The sequence below is a fragment of the Leucoraja erinacea genome, chromosome 36 (genome assembly GCF_028641065.1).
Source record: "Leucoraja erinacea ecotype New England chromosome 36, Leri_hhj_1, whole genome shotgun sequence".
Taxonomy (NCBI): domain Eukaryota; kingdom Metazoa; phylum Chordata; class Chondrichthyes; order Rajiformes; family Rajidae; genus Leucoraja; species Leucoraja erinaceus.
In genome coordinates, this window is record NC_073412.1 from 12,323,527 (window position 1) to 12,346,853 (window position 23,327).

General features: G+C 41.6%; 1 protein-coding gene across 9 annotated transcripts in view; it reads left to right on the forward strand.

The window, feature by feature from the left end:
* herc1 (HECT and RLD domain containing E3 ubiquitin protein ligase family member 1) overlaps positions 1-23,327 on the forward strand; it is a 281,473-nt gene that overhangs the window by 116,073 nt on the left and 142,073 nt on the right. For all 9 annotated transcript variants that reach the window (XM_055662723.1, XM_055662728.1, XM_055662725.1 and 6 more), the window contains exons 5-14: positions 673-984; positions 2,273-2,369; positions 6,586-6,729; positions 9,142-9,269; positions 12,628-12,772; positions 13,697-13,868; positions 13,961-14,095; positions 15,028-15,193; positions 16,445-16,570; positions 18,188-18,406. In XM_055662723.1, the coding sequence (XP_055518698.1) occupies positions 673-984; positions 2,273-2,369; positions 6,586-6,729; positions 9,142-9,269; positions 12,628-12,772; positions 13,697-13,868; positions 13,961-14,095; positions 15,028-15,193; positions 16,445-16,570; positions 18,188-18,406 (1,644 nt within the window). The remainder of the gene's footprint in view (positions 1-672; positions 985-2,272; positions 2,370-6,585; positions 6,730-9,141; positions 9,270-12,627; positions 12,773-13,696; positions 13,869-13,960; positions 14,096-15,027; positions 15,194-16,444; positions 16,571-18,187; positions 18,407-23,327) is intronic.

Below are 23,327 nucleotides of genomic sequence, written 5' to 3' on the forward strand. Positions count from 1 at the left end.
GACTTCAGAATTAAGGGACAGAAGTTTAGGGGTAATATGAGGGGGAACTTCTTTACGCAGAGAGTGGTGGCGGTGTGGAATGAGCTCCCAGTGGAAGTGGTGGAGGCAGGTTCATTGGTATCATTTAAAAATAAATTGGATAGGCATATGGATGAGAAGGGAATGGAGGGTTATGGTACGAGTGCAGGCAGGTGGGACTAAGGGGAAAAAAATTTGTTCGGCATGGACTTGTAGGGCCGAGATGGCCTGTTTCCATGCTGTAATTGTTATATGGTTATTTACTATTTGGTCATACCTGTTTTTTTCGGTTTATTATTGTCATGGTACAGTGAAGAGATTTGTTGCATGGTATTCAATCAGATAATACTATACATAAATACAATTAAGCCAAACTTAAGTACAATAGACAGAAGGTAGGGAAAGATAGAGAGTGCAGAATATAGTTCTCGCCAATATAATGCAATAGTTCCTGAGACACAGTCAAATGTCTGCAGAGAGTTAGATAATTGAACTGTACTCTACCTAATGGATTGTTCAGAAGCATGATAGAGCTGCTCCTGAGTATAGAAGCTGGATAAATTGTTGTATTCAATTTTTATTAATGTACCTTTTTAAATCACATGCATATTGTGATTTCCATTCATTGTCATGGGGTTTTTGTTTCCCTGTCAGATTGAAGCTGGACAGTATTGCACGTTTGTCATTGCATCTGATGGATCAGTAAGAGCATGTGGCAAAGGCAGTTATGGAAGGCTTGGTCTCGGCGACTCAAATAACCAATCAACTTTGAAAAAATTAACCTTTGAGCCACATCGAGCTATCAAAAAAATCTCCTCATCAAAAGGCTCTGATGGTCATACCCTGGCCTTTACCACAGAGGGGGAAGTCTTCAGCTGGGGTGACGGTGACTATGGCAAACTTGGGCATGGTAACAGTTCAACACAGAAATACCCTAAACTCATTCAAGGACCTCTCCAAGGGAAAGTAAGTGGTTGTGACTCGATTTTTACAATCATTTTATTCCTGTTTGATTGTTGAATTTTCTTGTCATTTTTGACTACACTTTTTCCCACCCTGCTTCCTGTAAATACTCTATCTCTTTCCCCCCCCCCCTTTCCTATTCCCTATTCCTCCGTCTATGCCGCATCTGCTCCCCAGGATGAGGTTTTCCATACAAGGGCATCGGCAATGTCCTCATTCTTTAGGGAATGGGAGTTCCCTTCTTCCATTATAGATGAGGCTCTCACTAGGGTCTTGCGATATCATGCAGTTCCGCTCTTTCTCCCCCTCCCCCTACTCGTAACAAGGATAGTCCCCCCCCCCCCCCCCCCCCCCCCCCCCCCGTCCCCCATCCCCATTAGCTGTGGTGTAAAACATATAATCCTGCAAAATGTTACCCACCTCCAAAGGGATCCCACCACTGGCCACATCTTCCCATCTCCACCCCTTTCTGATTTCTGCATGGACCGTTCCCTCTGTAATTCCTTGGTCATCTCGTCCCTTCCCACCCAAACTACCCCTTCCCCAGGTACTTTCCCCTGCAACTGCAGGAGATGCAACACCTGTTGCTTTACCTCCCCCCTTCGACTCCATCCAAGGACCCAAACAATCTATCCAGCTGAGGCAGAGGTTCATTTGCACCTCCTCCAACCTCATCTACTGCATCCGCTGTTCCAGGTGTCAACTTCTCTACATCGGCAAGACCAAGCGCAGGCTCGGCGATCGTTTCACTCAGTCCGTCTTAACCAAGGTGATCTCCCGGTGTCCCTGCACTTCAACTCCCCCTCCCATTCCCATTCTGACCTTTCTGTCCTGGGCCTCCTCCATTGTCAGAGTGAGGCCAACGCAAATTGGAGGAACAGCTCCTCATATTTCGCTTGAGTAGTTTACACCCCAACGGTATGAACGTTGACTTCTCTAACTTCAGTTAACCCTTGCTTTCCCTCTCTCCATCCCCTCCCCTTTCCCAGTTCTCTCACTAGTCTAACTGTCTCCGCCTACATACTTTCCATATCCCGCCTCCTCCCATGACATCAGTCTGAAGAAGGGTCTTGACTCGAAACGTCGCCAATTCCTTCCCTCATAGATGCTGCCTCACCCGCTGAGTTACTCCAGCATTTTGTGCCTACTTTTTTTCTTGTTGCGAAAGGAAGAACTGACTCATTAATGACAAATGTAATGAATCCCATCTGTTCTAAAACAAAGTGAAATATTTCTATTGGATTTTTACTGTTCGTGTTAATGTTGAATTTCTCCATGTCTTTTTTTAAAGGACGTTGTATGTGTCTCTGCTGGCTACAGACACAGTGCAGCTGTCACAGAAGATGGTGAATTGTATACCTGGGGTGAAGGGGACTTTGGAAGATTAGGTGAGATTAATAACATTTTACGCCTGTCCTGCTGAGTTACCTCAGCAGTTTGTCTTTCTTTGGTGTAAACCAGGAACTGCAGTTCCTTCCTACACAATAAGATTTTAAATTTGCCGAACTATAGGTGGAATGTATGCAGAAATTGGCAAAGCTGGCAATAAACTTTATGCAGTCTTTATTTGAACAGAAAATCAGTTAGGTTTTGCATGAATAACACAACTTATTAACCATGAGATTTAACCAACTGATTTGGAACTAAACAAAAGTGGTAGAGGTCGTGGGTTTAAAATGTGCTGTCTAAAGGCCTGTCCCACTTGCGTGTCCTTGGCATGCAAATTACGCGTTCTCGTGGTCGCGTTGAGGTGCACGGGCATCGTATGGCAGCACGGTGCTGGTCCCACTTAGAAGCGCGGAGGGGATCTGCTTATTTATGTGTATATTGAACTGAACTGTTCTGTATTTTTGCTTCCAATATTCTGTTGTGCTGCAGCAAGCAAGAATTTCATTGTACTATCTGGGACACATGGCAATAAACTCTCTTGACTTGACTGTGGTGGATATTTATGTTTAATTCTATCTTATGTGGCTGTATGTCTTGTTGCTTCTCGCTTTGTATGGCGGTATGGTAACTCAAATTTCACTGTACCTTAGTTGGTTAAGTGACAATAAACGTGAACTTGGAACTATTTTGAAGGCAACATTGAGAACATGGATGAGGGTGCTTTACTAAATGATCCTGCTGGGCCTCCATCTTGACAAGGAGTAGAAAGACTGGTGTAAGACTTTCCTCTGGTGTGGCTAGAAGAGGCCAGGAGAACGTACTCCAGCCTGAAAGATCTGTGCCCTGAGATGAATTGTATTTGCTGTGCATTGAAGGCTATGATTTTTGAGAGGTATTGACATTTGTCATGTGTCAGAGCTGGAGGTTCATATCCATCAATGGGCTTGCACTGTTTGCACTGAAGTTAAGATCAGTTGCTTTCCTGAACTTAATGGCATTGGTTCCTTTTAGCAGTTTCCAGCACATCCGTACACATTGCGTCATGGATGCTCCCTGTTCAAGGAGATGAAACTTCATTTCCTGAGAACGTCATCCACCATGAGTACAGTGATTTTCCCAGGTTGATGATTATTGCTGTGATAATCAGGGACTGGAAAATTGTACATTTGTGTTGTTCAGTGTTCCACATGTCAACCTGGAGCTCTACATCAGCTGGAATAGCTTGCACTCCCTGGAGATGCAGATTGTGTGTGATTGTGAACACTCCACCCTCAATGGGTAAAGCATGCTGAAGTTGCTTATCATGTGCATAGCATTGCCCATAAGAATGTCCTCATCTTATTTTAGTTGCTCCAGCAATTGGTTTTACGGCTCCAGGGTGAGAGCAGCGATTCCTGTTGCCATAGATAGACACAAAGCTGGAGTAACTCAGCGGGACAGGCAGCATCTCTGGAGAGAAGGAATGAGGGACGTTTCAGGTTGAGACCCTTCTTCAGACTGTCACCCATTCCTTCTCTCCAGAGATGCTGCCTGTCCCGCTGAGTTACTCCAGCTTTTTGTGTTATCTTCGGTTTAAACCAGCATCTGCAGTTCCTTCCTACATATTCTTGTTGCCATGGTGTCTCACCTCCGGGCAGCATCTGGGAATTTCAATTAAAAGTGTAGCCATGAGGTCATGGAAGTGCTGTCAGGGCTTTCCATTATCCCTCCTGTTCAGTCCATAATCTCAGGGCTGCTGAACAGATGCAGTCTAGTTTAGTTTATTCTCACGTGTACCACGATGCAGTAGAAAGCTTTTTGTCGCGTGCTAACAAACCAGCGGAAAGACTGTAGCTGATTAGGGTCGTGCTCTCTGCACTATACAGATACATGATAAAGGGAATTGTTCGAATGTAGCATGACCAGTATTATTTAGACATACTGAATATTATTTAACTTGGTTTTATTTAACCAATCACTGCTGCTGGCAATTGTGCTGCTGGCAATTGCTCCTTCCCACTTATGGTGAGAGATTTGTGTGTGGGGTATTGTGATAAAAATGTTGGCTAGCAGCCCATTTGTTGGCAGATGGATAAGATAGCAATGCGAGAAGAACTGTGCAGGTAAAGCAGCATTTGTGAAGGCAGAGGGATGGTCAATATTTTGATTTGTGATACTGCATCAGGACTACTTTACTAGTGGAGTCCCTGCAGCAGTTTGTTTTGCTTTGCATTTCACCATCTGCAGTCTACTGTGTCTCTGGGCAGATGGGATTTGGACCCTGCTGCTCCTCGCACCACATTAAGTCTCCAAGCCGTTTCCTGCACTAAGAGTAGGGCCTTGGGACTTCACCTGCTACTGAGCTCCTGGGCCATTGTGGCTGTAATTTAACCTTTACTGGCTGTCTAGATCACCTGTGTACAGAATCTCTCCCCAATCTTTCATCTCTCTGCCAAGATATCTGATAAACATTTTATAGCAAGGTGCCTGTTCCTGTGTGATTATAGGCCACGCTATTGCTGAGATTTCCAATGGTGTTGGTATTGGGAATGCCTTATCTTTAAGAGATGCTCGCATAATGTGAATGAATGCAAATTGGTTCTAGATGGTGTGAAATGCTTCTAAAATGGTCATTTTCTATGGAGCAGAGGTCTCATGATGGAGGTATGTAGAATTATGAGCATAGATAAGATTGAAGGCAGGAAAATGTTCACCTTATCAGAAGCGAATTAAAACTGAGGACATAGATTTAGGGTAAGAGGTAAGAGATTGAGAGGGGTTCATAAGGGGCACCTTTTAAAACCCGGAGAGTAGTGAGTATCTGGAACACATAAGAAAGGGTGGTGGAAGCTGCGATGCTGACAGTATTTTACAATTGCCAGAATGAACTCTTGAATCACGGATGCATAAATGGCCGTGGGCCAAGTGCTGGAAGATGCCGTTCATATAGATGGGCGGCCGCTGGTCAACATGGATCTGGTGAGCCAAATGGCCCGTTTCCATGCTATGAGTCTAATGTGGAATAACACAGAAAATATTACCGATGATTCTTCCGGAACATAAGTTCTTGCATATGATATGAAAATGAAAATTACCCAAAACAGCACCCGTATAATTTGGGTGCGTCTTTCAATGAACGGGTCATTTCAATATTTCTCAATGTGTGAAACTGACTAACATAATAGAAGCAGCATTTATAGAAAGCAAAACCAGTTCATGTTTCAAGTCAGAAGCAGATTCCACATTGTCGCTTAACTAACTGCCTGAATTCTTACAACATTTCTGTTTTTGTTTCCGATTCCAACATCTGCTGTTTTATTTGATTTCATATGGTTTTTTTAAATTTTTTTTCCCCTGTATCATTTTATTTCACGTATCATCCTTTTTCCACCAATTGCAAAATCCAGATGTGAGGAATGCTGTTCTAAAAGACAAGTAAATTAAATGTACTGATTTGCTCTTGCCCTCTGTTACAGTTGCAACCTCAAAAATTAGTATTTGGAAGACTTGATATATTCCTTTTATAACTATGCTGACTGTTGTCATTGATACTCAGATACTTTTGGAAAATGTATTTATAGCAGCCTGTGGAATGTGATCATATTCCCAATATAGATGTTGGACATCCAGACCTCGAGATTCTTTCAAATCATTATTTTTGAAATTATTATATTTGCCATCCTCCAGCCTTTTTTAATTCAGGTCAATCAAAAAAAAAAATCAGCAGATTGATACTGTTTGACTTTGCGTTTGTTTGCAGTTGACCAAGCAGCGTTACCGTTACTTAAAGCTTTCAATATAGTTCATTTATTATTGTGGATAATGTAGACCTATGCACGAAAATTAGAAGTTATACACAAATCCTGTGTAAGGTGGACCGGGCACCGCTCCATAAAACCTATCGGGTGGACAGGATTTTGGAAATGGCTCGGTCTGATCAGTCTGAAGAAGAGTTTCGACCCGAAAGCAGTGTTGAACTATTATTGAATGTATCTGTTCATCTTTCCCATTTATGTTTTACCTTTGTTTTCCTGTTTGATCTGTGATACAGTGTTTACATATTGATTATCACATGACGAGATTAAGTTACAGTATATATTTACACTGCCACTATAACCACGTTGTTGTACTAAAATTTGGAAACTGTCTTTGGAACATTTTAATTTGATGGCAAATATGCATTTCAAATTTAAAAACAGTGAAGCCATATTAATTAAAATATTTTGTTTTCAATAGGCCATGGTGATAGCAATAGTCGTAACATCCCCACCTTGGTGAAGGATATAAGCAATGTAGGTGAAGTATCTTGTGGAAGCTCGCACACCATTGCGTTATCTAAAGATGGACGAACAGCGTGGTCTTTTGGGGGAGGTGACAATGGTAAGTAATATTCTTACTGCAATCAGCTTCTGGAAAAATAAATTGTGATGGAATGATTGTTTCAAAAAAAGTGTTTCAAATATAATCATTGGATGTGTCATGAATTAATGCTGTACAAAAACTGCCCCCTCGGCCCACCATAGCTATCCCAATCATCAACTATCTATATGTGCTAATCCCATTTACCACCACTTAAGCTGTAGCCTTCTATGCATTGGTGATTCCCAATACTTGTTCAATGTAGTGAGAGTGCCTACCGCCACACCCAGTCAAGCCATGCATTCGAAATTCCAACCAGCCTTGTGGGGAAAAGGCTCATCAGATCCCTTTAAACCTTTACCCTAAACCGATGCCCTCTAGTTCTAGATATCTATCCTGTGAAAAGTTTCCTTCCAACTTTTGTAAAGGTGGTTCATTTAATTTGTTCCCCTCTGTCAGATTAACCCTCTACCTCCTCTGCTCCAAGGAAAATTATTTATTTTTAATCTATTTAGTCTCTCATAACTGCAATACTGCATCCCACTGAAGAGTGTGCAGAGGAGATTCACGGGGCTGCACTACAGACAACCTAAATCTCCTCTGCACCCTCTCAGTGCAATGATGGTCTTGGCATAATATTGTGACGTGGTGGCCACAAATGTACACAGTTCTCCACTGCGGCCTAAGTAATGTTTAAACTTCCTGCTCCTATATTCTGTGCCCTGTCTAATGAAGACAAGTCTCCCCCACATATGCTGCCTTACCATCTTATCCACCTGTGCTGCCATTTTCAGGAAACCTTGGGTTTGTACACTGAGGTCCTCAATATTCCACAGAGCCCTCTGTGGAGTATATTAATTGAGTACTCTACTTGGTTGATTACATTTCATATGCAGTGTATAAAATTCTAAGCATAATCAAATTTAATCACTACTTTGTTTCTGCTGCAAGGTTTGAGATGCATTAAAGAAGCCATAATAAATAGCAGGATTATGTAGATATGATATGATATAATATGATAACATATGATCTTAAGGATCATTTTGTGCTCTGAGCCACATTTACCAGCATTAGTGCAGGGTAGCTGCAAGAATGTGCAGTAATGTTAAATGGCATCTGCACAGCCTCAAACGATCTGTCATATAGAACCTACAACATAAATCAATACAGCGGTCCTGACCCTCGGATTATTTTTAATCGGACTTTATCTTGCACTGAACATTATTCCATTTATCCTGTATCTGTACCCTGTGGACGGCTTGATTGCAATCATGTATATTTTTGAACGCAACAAAAATTATTTTCACTGCACCTATGTGGCAATAATAAACTAAACTACAGCACAGGAGAAGGCTCTTTGGCCAACATTGTCTGTGCTGAATATGATGCCAAGGCCAACTCCTATCCGCTGTTCAGAATCCATGTCCCTCCATTCCCTGCATAATACCTCTGAAATGAGGGTGGCAGTTTCTTCAAACTTCCATCAACAGTTTTGGTTTCTTTTATTTATAACTGGTGATTGGGATGTTCATGGAGCTGCACCATCCACATACCCTCCAGAGATGCTGCTTGACCCACTTAGTTACTCTCGAACTTTGTATTTTTTTGTCAACCAGCAACAGCACTTCATTGTATCCTCCACACACTTGTTTAACGGTCCATTGCCATCCATAACCAAATCTGATTGTTTAGTCTTGGGGCCTTTTACCTTTGTTTTTTAGCTTTTGAACATGTCTTTTAGCTTCACAGGGTTGGTACTTTATTTTTGGATTTGCCTGGTGCTGCTCCGTGTATGCTTTTCTACTCTTTTCATGAAATCTATTTAGCACTGGGTAATACCACATAACACAGTGGAGGTGCAATCTTATGAGGGTTTCATCTGTAATGATTAGCTGCTGGACTGATGCACCAGCAATAAGTAGATTATTTTTGTCTCCTATTTTTCTCTTGCTGCCATTACTGCTGATACTGAACCATTCTTGGTGATGGACATTGAAGCTCCCTCCCAGAGTCCGTTGCATGACTATGGTGCGGCTTCTTGCGTGGAGCTCAATATGAATACTGTTTCATCAGCTGAGGGAGTGTGTTAATTGGGAAGGTTTTTTGCTCATGTTTGACACAAGGCTGAAAACTTCATTTGGCTGAGGAATTGAAGTGGGAGGTCTTGGAGGAATGCCCCGCTCGTACCCCTAACTAAGTATCACTGTGAACGCTTGAGGCTGTTGCAACAGCAAAGGCAATGGGGGAGTTTGGAGTGTTGGTGATGACATACATTTCTTGGAGTTATCAGGCTACACAAATTATCGTAGAACACTACCTACCACTGTTTCCATTCTCTCAATAAAGCCAGATTGTCTTTGTTTCTTTGTCTCTACAGATTTGTATATCTACAAATTGTTGTAGTTAATGAATTATCTTGATTTATCTTGCTAGGTAAACTGGGTCATGGTGATACGAATCGAGTTTATAAACCGAAGGTTATTGAAGCCTTGCAAGGAATGTTCATTCGTAAAGTCTGTGCTGGGAGCCAGTCTTCACTTGCTTTGACATCAACTGGCCAGGTTTGTTCTTTTGAATAGCCCTCTTATTGCAGTTGACTTGGCTTTCAGAATGATCTTGTAAATGGTGATTAGTGATGAATTGCTAAAATCTTTGTTTAGAAATAATTTTGAGAGACAATGTGGAAACGTTCCCTTCGGCCCACCAAGTCCATGCCAACTATCGATCGTTTATACACTAGTTCTATGTCCTACACACTAAGGGGCATTTCACAGAAGCCAATTAATCTACAAAGCTGCACATCTTTGGGATGTGGGAGGAAACAGGAGCAGCCGGAGAAAACCCATGTGGTCATGGAGAATGTACAATTCTGCACAGACACCACCTGTAGTTGGAATTGAACCCGGGTCTTTAGTGCTGTGAGGCAGCAACTCGATTGTCAAGAAGCATGAAAATGTGTTTGGAAGATGGAATGAGTTTTGGAAGAGAGCATGACAAGGTGGTACAATGGCCTATAAAAATATCAGCGATGAGCATGGAGGTTAAAAATAAATTACAGAAATGGTGATTTTTGACATATTAAAAAAAATTCCAATGATAATGTAGTCAATGTCTTTAGTAGCACAACATTGGTCTTTGAACTAATTCTTTTTAAATAAATGTACTTTTCCATATATGCACAGTTCAATCTTCAGCAAAGTTGCTTCTCTACATATAATTATCTCTGCTTGATTTATTGATATTTAATTTTCTTTAGTGCACCCGCATTGTTTTTGGAAAATATTCTATTCTTCTCTTTAACTCGTCCACTTTTCCCATTGTCTTTCTCTCACTTTATTCATCGTGCAGTTTATTTGTTTTCAGATTAGATTCTGGAAATTAAAAAAAACATCAATTTGTTTTTTCCTCCTTCCTTTTAACTCTCATTTAAAAATTTCTAGTAAAATGACCTGTTTTACTGAAAAAGGGTCTTGACCCGAAACGCCGCCTATTCTTTTTCACCAGAGATGCTGCCTGACCCGCTGAGTTACTCCAGCATGTTGTGTCCATCTTACTGTTGAGTTTACTCTGTTTTCATTTCCAAGTCTGTGGCCATACTTTAGGGTGGGAAATCAGGGAGTAGGTCTAGAAGAACTCTGCTAATTTCCTGTTTGAGTTTAGTTTATTGTCATGTGTACCGAGGTACAGTGAAAAACTTTGGTGTGCTAACCAGTCAGCAGAATGACAATACATGATTGCAATCGAGCCATCCACAGTGTGCGGATACATGTTAAAGGGAATAACGTGAATAATGTTTAGCGCAAGATAAAGCCAATAAAGTCCGATCAAAGATAGTCCGACGGTGCATAGGGTGGTTCAGTTGCCTGATAATAGCTGGGAAGAAACTTCTCCCTGAACCTGAAGGTGTGCATTTTCACACTCCTCTACCTTTTGCCTGATAGGAGAAAGGAGAAGAGGGAGTGGCCTGGGTGCAACTCGTCCTTGACTATGCTGGTGGCCTTGCTGAAACAGCATGAGGAATTAGTATGAGTTATAAACCTGTTGGTTTGGTATTTTTTTGTTTATTCTTTTATGGCTCTTTGGACATCATTGACAAGGCCAGCATTTCTTTGCAACCCCAATTGTCCTTGTATTGACTGACTTGCTATGCTATTTCAGAAAGCATTTAAGAATCAATTACAGTGCAGGGCCTGGAGTCAAACAAAGAACAGATCAGCTGAGGGTGACAGATTTTCTTAGTTTGCAAAACTTGCGTTGATCAGAAAGGTAATTCAGAAAAGGCAGAGAGAGAGCTAGTTTTTTAGCAAACATTTCTGATAGGGGAGAGTCCAGTGACGGAATCTCTGCATAACTGAGCTTTGCGAGAAGACCCACGGCAAGAGGGGAAGTCGTTTAGCAAGATGGACGAAGAAAGTGCTGAAAACATGGGATGTTTTGGTTGATATGCACACACATGTATGAGATGTAGCAATATAAGACATGTTTTTTTTAAATGCGATTCCTTGTATATTCTTGGAGAATTGATGTGATACCATTGATCAATTTTCATGGTAGATTAGCCTGAAAGCACATTGCATTGAATATCCTTCCCCAAAATAGCACTTTTTGTTTTGCCCTTGCACAAAGTGCTTCAGGTGTGAGAACTCGAATGAATCAATTTTGTGTTTTGCTCCTCAGCACTTTAGACAGTTTGCTGCTCTATGCTGTTAAAGGAATCAGTTCTCACCTCATTCCCTCCTAACAGTGGATATGTATTACTTGCTAAATTTATTGTTGGTTTACCAATAGCCAAAGGTTTTTCTGATTTATTAATTTTTTCAGTGATGTTACCTAGACAAAAACAGGGTAGTATAAATGGGGATCCTGTGGATAAAAAGCTGGGAGAGGATATGACTCTCGCCTCAGCGGGTAAGGCAAGGCAGCGCCTTTAGCATCTATGAGGATTCAGAGTGTCTCCGAGGATCCTACAGAAATAGGCAAACATTTTCGGGTCGGGATTGCTCTGCCAAGGACAACACTTCTTGCAAAGAGTAGTGCGTTCCGTCACGCACTATGGGAACGTCACTCACCCCCCTGCAGGAACTATACAACAGGGGTCTCGACTCCAGAGCAAAAACGTCGACCTATTCCTTCGCTCCCAGCCGCTACGGTGCATACTGTCATGCAGTGAGAACCGCTGAGTTTCTCCAGCTTTTTTGTCCACCTTCCAGCATAATCTTGTTTATAATTTGTTTGGTTCTTTCTTAGCATTGCCACTTTATTTCCTAATCTCGTATGTGTATGTGACAAATAAACTTGACTTTCTGAAAAGCGGGTAGGCATCTATGGAGCGAAGAAATAGGCAACGTTTCGGGTTGAGACACTTCTTCAGACCGTCACATCGACCCGAAACGTCGCCTATTCCTTCGCTCCATTGATACTGTCTCAACCGCTGAGATTCTCCAGCTTTTTTTGTCCACCCTTGACCTGCTCTTAAACACCAGGATTTTGTGTCTATCTTTGGTATAAACCAGCATCTGCAGTTCTTTGTTTCTACATCTTGATCATTTCTTATATTCCAGTTTCAATTTTCCATTTTTCTTCTGATTTGGCTGCAGCCAAATATACCTTGGATAGGTAGCATTAAAACATGCATAATCATTCTTTCAAAACCCGTTCTGATCAAGATTCCAGCATCTACAGTTTATTATGTCTCCATAATCATTCACTTTTGGCCTGCCGCAAAGTAAGGTTGTGGGCAATGTAGCAAAGAAATAGGCAGCGTCTTTAATTCCTAACTTGTTTGGCAGGTCTGCAATCATGGCCTCCCATGATGTACACAAGGTTACAGAAATCATGGAGACTTTGTACTGTAGGAAAAAAGTTGCTTTCTAAATTAATTTAGCAGTGATGTAATGTTTGCCGAATTTCACCTTTTAGGTATATGCTTGGGGCTGTGGTGCTTGTCTCGGATGTGGCTCTTCGGAAGCTACTGCTTTGAGACCCAAACTTATTGAGGAACTAGCGACAACAAGAATAGTTGACCTCTCGATAGGAGACAGCCACTGTTTGGCGCTTTCACACGGTAAGAAGAAAATCTGAATATAAACTAATGTACTTTGGTGGGCGGCGCGGCTCGCGTTGCAGCGGCCTCTGCAGTCCGTCTGTCTTTTTTTTTTTGTCTCGTTTGAGTGTAGTTTATAGTGTTTTTCTGCCATCCATCACAGTGAGGAGGAGATTCGCTGTGATGGATGTTTGTGTAAATTGTGTTGTGTCTTGGTTCTTCTATTTCTTTGCATGACTGCAGAAACCAAATTTTGTTTGAACCTCAATGAGATTCTAATGACAACAAATAAATTGTATCATTGTAATGCTTCTAGATATTATTTCTATTTTAGTGTTTGGACATCTGGATAAGAACCTTTTATATCCTTTTTCATGCATGTATGTTACGAGCTGCCAGAGAAGGTAGTTGAGGCAGGTACTATAATAACTATTTAAAATACACTTGGACAGGTACCAGGAAAGGCATTGTTTAGAGGGATATGGGACAAACGTGGGCAAATAGGGCATCTTCAGCATAGGCGTGTAGGGCTGAAAGGCCTGTTTCTGTGCTGTTTGACTCTATGCCTAAATATCCAGAATGATTCAGCCTCCACAACCATCGGGTAGAGAATTCTGGAGATTCTTTACGCTCTGAGAAGTTGTTCCTATGTATCTCAGTTTCCATTGACCGCTCTCCAATCTTGAAATGTACCTTAGAAATAAAACTTTGCCCATTTTCCTTTTGTATTATCACATTGACCAGTTTTATGGCATTTGATTTCAAAAGACACCAATTTTAATGTTAACATGATTTAATTTTTGAGTAAAGGTAGTCAAAATTGCTGGAGAAACTCAGCGGGTGAGGCAGCATCTATGGAGCGAAGGATTTGGTGATGTTTCAGGTTCTTTCTTTAGACCCTTCTTTAGACTTTGATTAAGATATGCTTTCTCTTTTTATTTGCAGATAATGAGGTTTACGCTTGGGGTAATAATTCTATGGGGCAATGTGGCCAGGGAAACTCAACCGGTCCCATCACCAAACCTAAAAAAGTGATTGCTTTGGATGGCGTGGCATGTCAGCAGATCTCTGCTGGGACTTCACACAGCCTAGCTTGGACCGCATTGCCCAGGGACAGGTTGGAATGTGTTTTTGAAATTGCTTCAACATTTTTTTTTAGGCTATTGTTTTAACTGATTTTTCAGCACTGCGTTAATGTTATTGTGACAGGCAAGTGGTGGCATGGCACAGACCTTACTGTGTAGATTTAGAAGAAAGCACCTTCTCTCACTTGCGATCGTTTCTCGAGTGGTACTGTGATGGCATCAACAGTGAAGTTCCACCTCTCCCCTTCCCTTCGTCCAGGTAAGGTTGGCTGTCATATTGTCTGGTGGGTTAGAATTCATGATTGCTTAACGCAAGTTGGATGTTTCAGTTCCTTTTTCTTTCTGTGATCCACTCATAATTGTGGTTCAAACGTTTGCTCATGATTGAAGCAGAATGTTAACTGCAGTTGCCTAGTCATTCATTCCCAGTCAATCAGTAACAACATGTATTTTATAGCACAATATGTATGGAGTTTGGGTCAGTGTGCAATTTGACTTTATAGCATATTTAACCCTATTGACTGCGATTGAATTCTTAGCCAGATAAAGCTTAATTTTTACATTTGTTGAAGTACTGTAAAAGAAGTAACTTTGAGAAGTAAACCTTGTACTTGTTATCTTAAGCAGGTTCGGATATCAATTGTAGAGATGGTGCAGTACTTAATGTTAATTAGACTGCTCAATTAACCACAAAATGCTGCATTTGGATAAAGTTCATTGACGCACCTTTTTCTTTTGGTTGATGGCAAATGAATGATTAGATCTTATTAGTTATTAGATCTTGAACAGGATGCACAGTGTTAGTGTGCAAATGCTCGTATATTCAAAAAGCTTTGCTCTTTGCTACTTTCAAGGACAAATTAAGCTTCCCCTATTTACTGCGATTAAAACCAATTCAAATGAGGTCATTAAGTAACCATAAACTAAAGTATCATCAGAATCTCAAAAGGATTGGAGTGAATTATTTTTGAAATTATTTCTAAATATAAAAGTTTTTTTTAATGTCAGTAACACACAAATTTGAAAATAATTGCAATCTGAAACCATTAGTCAGTTTTCACATTTAGGCAGTGGATAATGTGCAAACCACATTGCTAGTATTTTCTAACTGCAAGTACTGTGTGTTTTATGTTCATTACATTAGTTATCTGGAATTTAACAGATGTAATTTAAACTTACCTTTTTCATCAGGGAACATCATAATTTTCTTAAGCTATGTCTCAAACTGCTGTCCAACCATCTGGCCCTGGCTTTAGCTGGCGGTGTAGCTACCAGTATCCTTGGGAGACAGGCCAGACCACTGCGTAATCTGCTTTTCAGACTAATGGACTCCTCTGTTCCTGATGAAATTCAAGAGGTGAGTTATTCTAGTCATTCTGTCTTGTTTGAATTTCTTATTGCCGGATTGGGACCTATGCTTTGAGTACCAGAAAGGAGCCAGAACTGAAAGTATGTCTTTTTAAACGTCCCAATTGTATCTACAGGCAGATGTACAGAACCATAGTTGGAACAGATATCATGGGTCTATTTCTATGCTTTACTGTTCAATTTGTTGTCAACCTCCTCTGGCAGCTTGTCTGTATACCCACCATTGTCTGCGGGTAACTCGGCGGGACAGGCAGCATCTCTGGATAGAAGGGATGTGTGACGTTTCGGGTCGAGACCCTTTAAATCTATACCCATACTCCATATGTGCAGGCCAACCAGCGATTTGTACAACTCTAACATGTCTTCCCAAATCCTATACCCACTGCCTCAGCAGATGAAGGAAGGCAAGCACACAGCACATCATCTACATCTGTCGCCAATGATAGAATACATATTTTCAGTTCTTGAGTTCTATAATTCTTTACATCCAGTAAGAATGTACAACAAGTAGTGGTGCAACCAGCTCTGTTCACCGCCAACGTCTGTCTGAACAACTTGTTTAATAGACTCGTTCTTCATCTGGTAAACATCGTAGAGAATGCCCTCGAGGAAAGGACAATCAGAATGTAGCTTTGTGCCCCAGAGGAGAAACTCCTTTTATCATTCTAATTATTTTTTTTCTTTGAGTTAGGGAAAATCCCTGACTCAATGCAACTGGTCTTCAGTAAATATAATCAGGAAGTATTGTTTGCGTGAATGATAAACAGCTATACTGTTCTCAATGATTTCTGGACCAGAGGAATAACAATGAATCAGTGACGTATAACACTGAACAGTGGGACACAGGAACAGACTCTTCAGCCACAATGTCTACCGAACATGCTGCCAATTTAAACTAATCGCCTCTCGCTGCACGTAGTTAATATCTCTCCATTCCTTGCATATTCAGCAGCTATCTAAAAGCCATTATCATACTTGCTTCAACCACCACCCACCCCTGGCAGTGTATTCCAGGCATCTTCCACTCTGTTTATATAAAAAAAATTAAAAAACTTGCTCTGTACATCCCCGTTTAACTTTCATCCTCTCACCTTAAAGCTTTCTGCTCCCACCTTGCATACTTTCTGCAATGAGGGCGCAAGGCAGTTTCAAATGAATTATCAGCATGAATGCAACTTCTGTGTTTTATTGTCTTTTTGTGGGTGTAAAAGATGATAATGGTCATTATGCTCCTGTGCAGGCTGTTATAGAGACATTGTCTGTGGGTGCTACGATGTTACTTCCACCACTGCGGGAAAGGATGGAGCTGCTACATGCACTGCTTCCACAGGGTCCTGATCGATGGGAAAGCTTAACAAAAGGACAGGTAAAATCACTTCTTGCAATGTGCATAGATCTTCAAAATGTTTAATTGTTTTACTTCGACTCATTTTTGTTTATTTCTGGCATCTTTTATAACGTGTTATTTTAAAAAATATCCGCGGGTCCACTCAAAAATACAGACCTGGGTATTGGAGAGACTGTCAAATTAGATTACTCTGATTTTGGAGTTTAGAGATACAGCACGGATACAGGCCCTTTGGCCCACTGAGTCTGTGCTGACCAGTGATCACCATACAATAGCATTATCCTACACACTAGGGACAATTAAAATGTTTTACCAAAGCCAATGAACCTACAAACCTGCACATCTATGGAGTGTGGGTGGAAACCGGAGCACCCGTGAAAACCCATGTGGTCACAGGGAGACCGTACAAACTCCCTACAGACAGCACCCGTAGTCACAATCAAACCAGGGTCTCTGGTGCTGTGAGGCAGCAACTGTACTGCTGTGCCAGCATGCCGCCTCTGATGTCTAGATTATCTAAATATATTTTGCTGTTCCCACTTGTCTGAAAGCGATGCAGTAGAAAAATTGCAACTGAAGTACAACAGCATCTAGTTTCAGCATCACTGAAAACATCATTATCAACCATGATCCGAGGCCTTGTGTGTAACTGGTCTGGTATTGCACTCTTTCAGCTGCCAGTGCTGCTGTCCGTGGCTGGCTTAAGCCTTTGGTCAGTTGTGGAGGGCGCGGCTCAGCAGCCAGAAGCTCTATCCGGCCTATCCTAAGAGTAGAGGAGCATTGGGGCCTTTGTCCTGGAAGCTGGAGTAATTTGCAGGCTGATAGTGAGGTGGATCTGGACTGGTTATATGAGATTTGTGTGCTGGAATGTGGGGGCATTGTGTTGGAAGTAGGTGAAAGCGCCATAGGGATTATGCCTGCTGTTATTGTGCAAGAAATGATGGCATGAGGGAATTGAGTTCAGGATCAAGTCGAGGACGTGTAGAATATAGTAGGTATTCCAGTTTGGCACAGTAATGGTGAAATCTGAGCAAAGGTGGTCCAGGTTTCCCTCCAAAAGGTGTGTTGTCCCTTCATCCAAATCACATCCAAGGACACGGGTGACAAGCTGGAAGTCTCCGGTTAGCATTTCCAGACTGCTGACCAAGATGTGGTTGTTGTTGTACAACTCCTCCCCCTTCTGTCATGGGGTAGACTAAAGGGCCTGTCCCACTGGCCGTCATTTACGCGACAGGCCAGCAGTGACGGTCGCGAGCGTCATCATGTGTCCGCACCGCCGTCTGGAGCACGTGACATCATTTGAAGATAGACACAAAATGCAGGAGTAACTCAGCGAGACCGCCAGCATCTCTGGAGAGAAAGAATGGATGATGTTTTGGGTCGAGAACCTTCTTCAGTCTGACTAAATAGAGAATAAATCCATTATTCTGCCTTGTACTAGCAAATAACAAACAGAATTATTTACATCCTCGACAGTATAGTTGTAATTTACAAAGCTATTAAATTTAATTTTCCGAGCGACTGACCATAACAAAAACATGAATATTTTGGGTAAATGCTTGTTGGTCTTTCCACTCTGTTCAAATGTATGGCCATATTATCTTAATAGATTATTATTAATACTTTTTTTTCCAGAGAATGCAGCTGGATATTATTCTCACCAGCTTGCAGGACCACACCCACGTGGCTTCTTTGCTGGGTTACAGCTCTCCTCCCGATGTTGAAGCCTCCTCTACAGGGCCAAGTTACAGCAGCTTCCCTGACACATCGTTCACCTCCCAGGCCAGTCATCCTGATACTCATTTGGCAGAGATCTTGATGAAAACACTGCTGAGGAATTTAGGATTCTACACAGTAAGCATCTTCCTAATTACTAATGTGTTGATTTAATTTAATTTTTGTTTTGTTATAACATAGTATTTGGACAGGAAATTCTTTATACTTAATACAATATCTTCAATAAGTTTGCCCAAAATGTTTTGCCTAACTAATGCTCCTGAGAGTTTTTTTCAAATCCTTTGCGGTCCCCTGCGGTCATCTCCCTCCTAAACAGGTATACCATTTTGGATACTGTTGGGGGAGATGGCTCATCAGGGGAAGGCAGCAGTAGCCAAGTTCATGGCACCATGGGTGGCTCTGCGGCACAGGAGGGGAGAAAAAAGAGTAGAAGGGCAATAGTAATATGGGATTCAATTGTAAGGAGAATAGATAGGCGTTTCTGCGGCCGCAAACAAGACTCCAGGATGGTATGTTGCCTCCCTGGTGCAAGGGTCAGGGATGTCACTGAACGGCTGCAGAACATTCTGGAGGGGGAGGGTGAACAGCCAGTTGTCGTGGTGCATATTGGCACCAACGATATAGGTAAAAAAAGGGATGAGGTCCTACAAGGTGAATTTAGGGAGCTTGGAGATAAAAGTAGGACCTCAAAGGTAATAATACCAGTGCTACGGGCTAGTCAGAGTAGAAATAGGAGGATATTGCAGATGAATACGTGGCTTGAAAAATGGTGCAAGGGGGAGGGATTCAAATTTCTAGGGCATTGGAACCAGTTCTGGGGGAGGTGGGACCAGTACAAACAGGACGGTCTGCATCTGGGCTGGAATGGAACCAATGTCCTTGGGGGAGTGTTTGCTAGTGCTGTCGGGGAGGATTTAATGTGGCAGGGGGATGGGTGCAAGAGCAGAGAGGCAGAGGGGTGTAAAATGAGGGTAGAAGGAATAGGTAGCAAGGTGAAAAGTAAAAGTGGCAGGCAGACAAAACCAGGGCAAAAATCAAAAAAGGACCACTTTTCAACATAATTGTATAAGGGGTAAGAGTGTTGTAAAAACAAGCCTTAGGCTTTGTATCTTAATGCAAGGATCATTCGTAATAAGGTGGATGAGTTGAATATGCAGATAGTTATTAATGAATATAGTTGGGATCACGGAGACATGGCTCCAGGGTGACCAAGGCTGGGAGCTGAACACCCAGGGATATTCAATATTCAGGAGGGATAGACAGAAAGGAAAAGGAGGTGGGGTAGCGTTGCTGGTTAGAGAGGAGATTAATGCAATAGAAAGGAAGGACATTAGCTTGGAGGACGTGGAATCGGTATGGGTAGAGCTGCAAAACACTTAAGGGGCAGAAAACGCTAGTGGGAGTTGTGTACAGGCCACCTAACAGTAGTAGTGGAGTTGGGGATGGCATCAAACAGGAAATTAGAAATGCGTGCAAAAAAGGTAAAACAATTATAATGGGTGACTTCAATCTACATATAGATTGGGTGAATCAAATTGGCAGGGGTGCTGAGGAAGAGGATTTCTTGTAATGTATGCGGGATAGTTTTCTAAACTAACATGTAGAGGAACCAACGAGAGAGCAGGCTATTCAAGATAGTCTGGCAAATTATTCTTAGAGGGTCGACGGTGGATATGCAATGGAAGGCATTTAAAAACTGCATGGATGAACTACAACAATTGTTCATCCCAGTTTGGCAAAAGAATAAATCGGGAAAGGTAGTGCATCCGTGGATAACAAGGGAAATCAGGGATAGTATCAAAACAAAAGATGAAGCGTACAAATTAGCCAGAAAAAGCAGCCTACCAGAGGACTGGAAGAAATTCAGAGTCCAGCAGAGGCTTAATTAGGAAAGGGAAAATAGATTATGAAAGAAAACTGGCAGGGAACATAAAAATTGACTGCAAAAGTTTTTATAGATATGTGAAGAGGAAAAGATTAGTTAAAACAAATGTAGGTCCCTTGCAGTCAGAAACAGGCGAATTGATCATGGGGAACAAGGACATGGCAGACAAATTGAATAACTACTTTGGTTCCGTCTTCACTAAGGAAGACATAAATAATCTGGCGGCAATAGCAAGGGACCGGGGGTTAAATGAGATGGAGGAACTGAGTGAAATCCAGGTTAGCTGGGAAGTGGTGTTAGGTAAATTGAATGGATTAAAGGCCGATAAATCCCCAGGGCCAGATAAGTTGCATCCCAGAGTACTTAAGGAAGTAGCCGCAGAAGTAGTGGATACACGTGATAAATTTTCAAAACTCTTTAGATTCTGGAGTAGTTCCTGAGGACTGGAGGGTAGCTAATGTAACCCCACTTTTTAAAAAGGGAGGGAGAGAGAAAACGGAGAATTACAGACCAGTTAGTCTAACATTGGTGGTGGGGAAAATTCTGGAGTCAGTTATTAAAGATGGGATAGCAGCACATTTGGAAAGTGGTGAATTCATTGGACAAAGTCAGCATGGATTTATGAAAGGTAAATCATGTCTGACGAATCTTATAGAATAGTAATTAGTAAAGTGGATAATGGAGAACCAGTGGATGTGTTATATTGGGACTTTCAGAAGGCTTTCGACAAGGCTTTCGACAAGGTCCCACATAAGAGATTAGAATACAAACTTAAGGCACACGGTATTGGGGGTTCAGTATTGATGTGGATAGAGAACTGGCTGGCAGACAGGAAGCAAAGAATAGGAGTAAACGGATCCTTTTCAGAATGGCAGGCAGTGACTAGTGGGGTACCGCAAGGCTCAAGGCTGGGACCCCAGCTATTTACAATATATATTAATGATCTGGATGAGGGAATTGAATGCAACATCTCCAAGTTTGCGGATGACATGAAGCTGGGGGGCAGTGTTAGTTGTGAGGAGGATGCTAGGAGGCTGCAAGGTGACTTGGATAGGTTGGGTGAGTGGGCAAATGCACGGCAAATGCAGTATAATGTGGATAAATGTGTTATCCAGTTTGGTGGCAAAAACAGGAAAGTAGACTATTATCTGAATGGTGGCCGATTAGGAAAAGGAGAGATGCAACGAGATCTGGGTGTCATGGTACACCAGTCATTGAGTGTAAGAATGCAGGTGCAGCATGCAGTGAAGAAAGCAAATGGTATGTTAGCATTCATAGCAAAAGGATTTCAGTATAAGAGCAGGGAGGTTCTACTGCAGTTGTACAGGGTCTTTGTGAGACCTGGAGTATTACATACAGTTTTGGTCTCCTAATCTGAGGAAAGACATTCTTGCCATAGAGGGAGTGCAGAGAAGGTTCACCAGACTGATTCCTGGGATGGCAGGACTTTCATATGAAGAAAGACTGGGTAGACTCGGCTTGTACACACTAGAATTTAGAAGATTGAGGGGGGATCTTATAGAAACTTACAAAATTCTTAAGGGGTTGGACAGGCTAGATGCTGGAAGCTTATTCCCGATGTTGGGAAAGTCCAGAACTAGGGGTCACAATTTAAGGATAAGAGGGAAGTATTTTAGGACTGAGATGAGAAAATCATTTTTTATACAGAGAGTGGTGAATCTGTGGAATTCTCTGCCACAGAAGGTAATTGAGGCCAGTTCATTGGCTAGATTTAAGAGGGAGTTAGATGTGGCCCTTGTGGCTAAAGGGATCAGGGGGTATGGAGAGAAGGTAGGGATGGGATACTGAGTTGGATGATCAGCCATGATCATATCGAATGGCGATGCAGGCTCGAAGGGCCGAATGGCCTACTCCACCTATTTTCTATGTTTGTATGAAAGAAAAGCAAGGGAGAATGTGACATAATTTGTCATCAGCTATCTTGCAGGAATATTGCACCTGTATTTATTCTATTTGACAATTGGATGATCCTTGTATAAGATGGTTATCAGCCAGAGTCCTTTTACCTATTGGCATGATTTAACCCATGTGTGTGTTAAGTAGGTGGTACTTTTTTATTTTCTCAACTATTATGTGCAAGAGTGTCTTAATTTTCCATATATAACACAGGTGAGGCTTGAGGATCAGACGTGATGGGAAGTGTGCAGGAAGGAACTGTAGATGCTGGTTTACACTGACTGTAGACACAAAATGCTGGAGTAACTCAGTGGGTCAGGCAGTATCTTTGAATAACGGTATAGGTGACGTTTCAGGTCGGAGCCCTTCTTCCGTTTGAATTTGGCTTTGAAAATTCTATTGTTGAAGAATTTCTGGTCAGAGAAATGTCAGCTTGTTGGTCTAATATAATTGACACAAAGCCAAGGACAAAGACAAAGAATATTATTTGAGACATGGAAGCAGGGAAGTTAGAAAATCATAAGATTAAATGGAGTCAATCTAATATGGTGAAATGGAAATTGTGTATGACAAAGCTAATAGATTTTTGAAGAAATAACTACCAAGGTGAATAAAGGAGAACAAATCGATGTATGTTTGCATTTTTAAAGTGCATTTGGTAAGATTCCATGCAAGAAGTTGTTATACAAGGTTAAGCTTCAAAGATGTTGGCATGAATTAAAGGTTTATTTACGAGGAGGAAGCTAGATTGTAGATATAAGCAGGTAATTTCTGAAAGGCTGTGGGGCACTGTAAAGATGATTGCCTGCTATTTACAATCTGTCTAATGACTTAATTACTCCAGCTTCTGTGTCTACGGTTTAAACCAGCATCTGCAGTTCCTTCCTACTTGGTTGAGTTGACTGATTGTCGCATCCAGTTGCTGTTGATGGAAAACTTGGTAGGAAGGCAAACGGATGAAATTCAAACTTTTTGAGGAAGTACGACAGACATAGAGAATAAACAAGAAGACGGATAATGTTTAATGTGGACAAATGCAGAATTGTCCACAGAGTAATAGAAAATTAGAAAATATTTTTTAAAGTGGGTGAGTAATAAATATTGGTGTCTGGAAGAGTTAAGGGCCTGTCCCACTGTACAAGGTAATTCAAGAGTTCTCCCGAGTTTCCCCTGATTTGAACTTGGAGAATTACGGTAAAAGCTGTTCGTAGGTACTCGGGGGCTCACGTGGACATT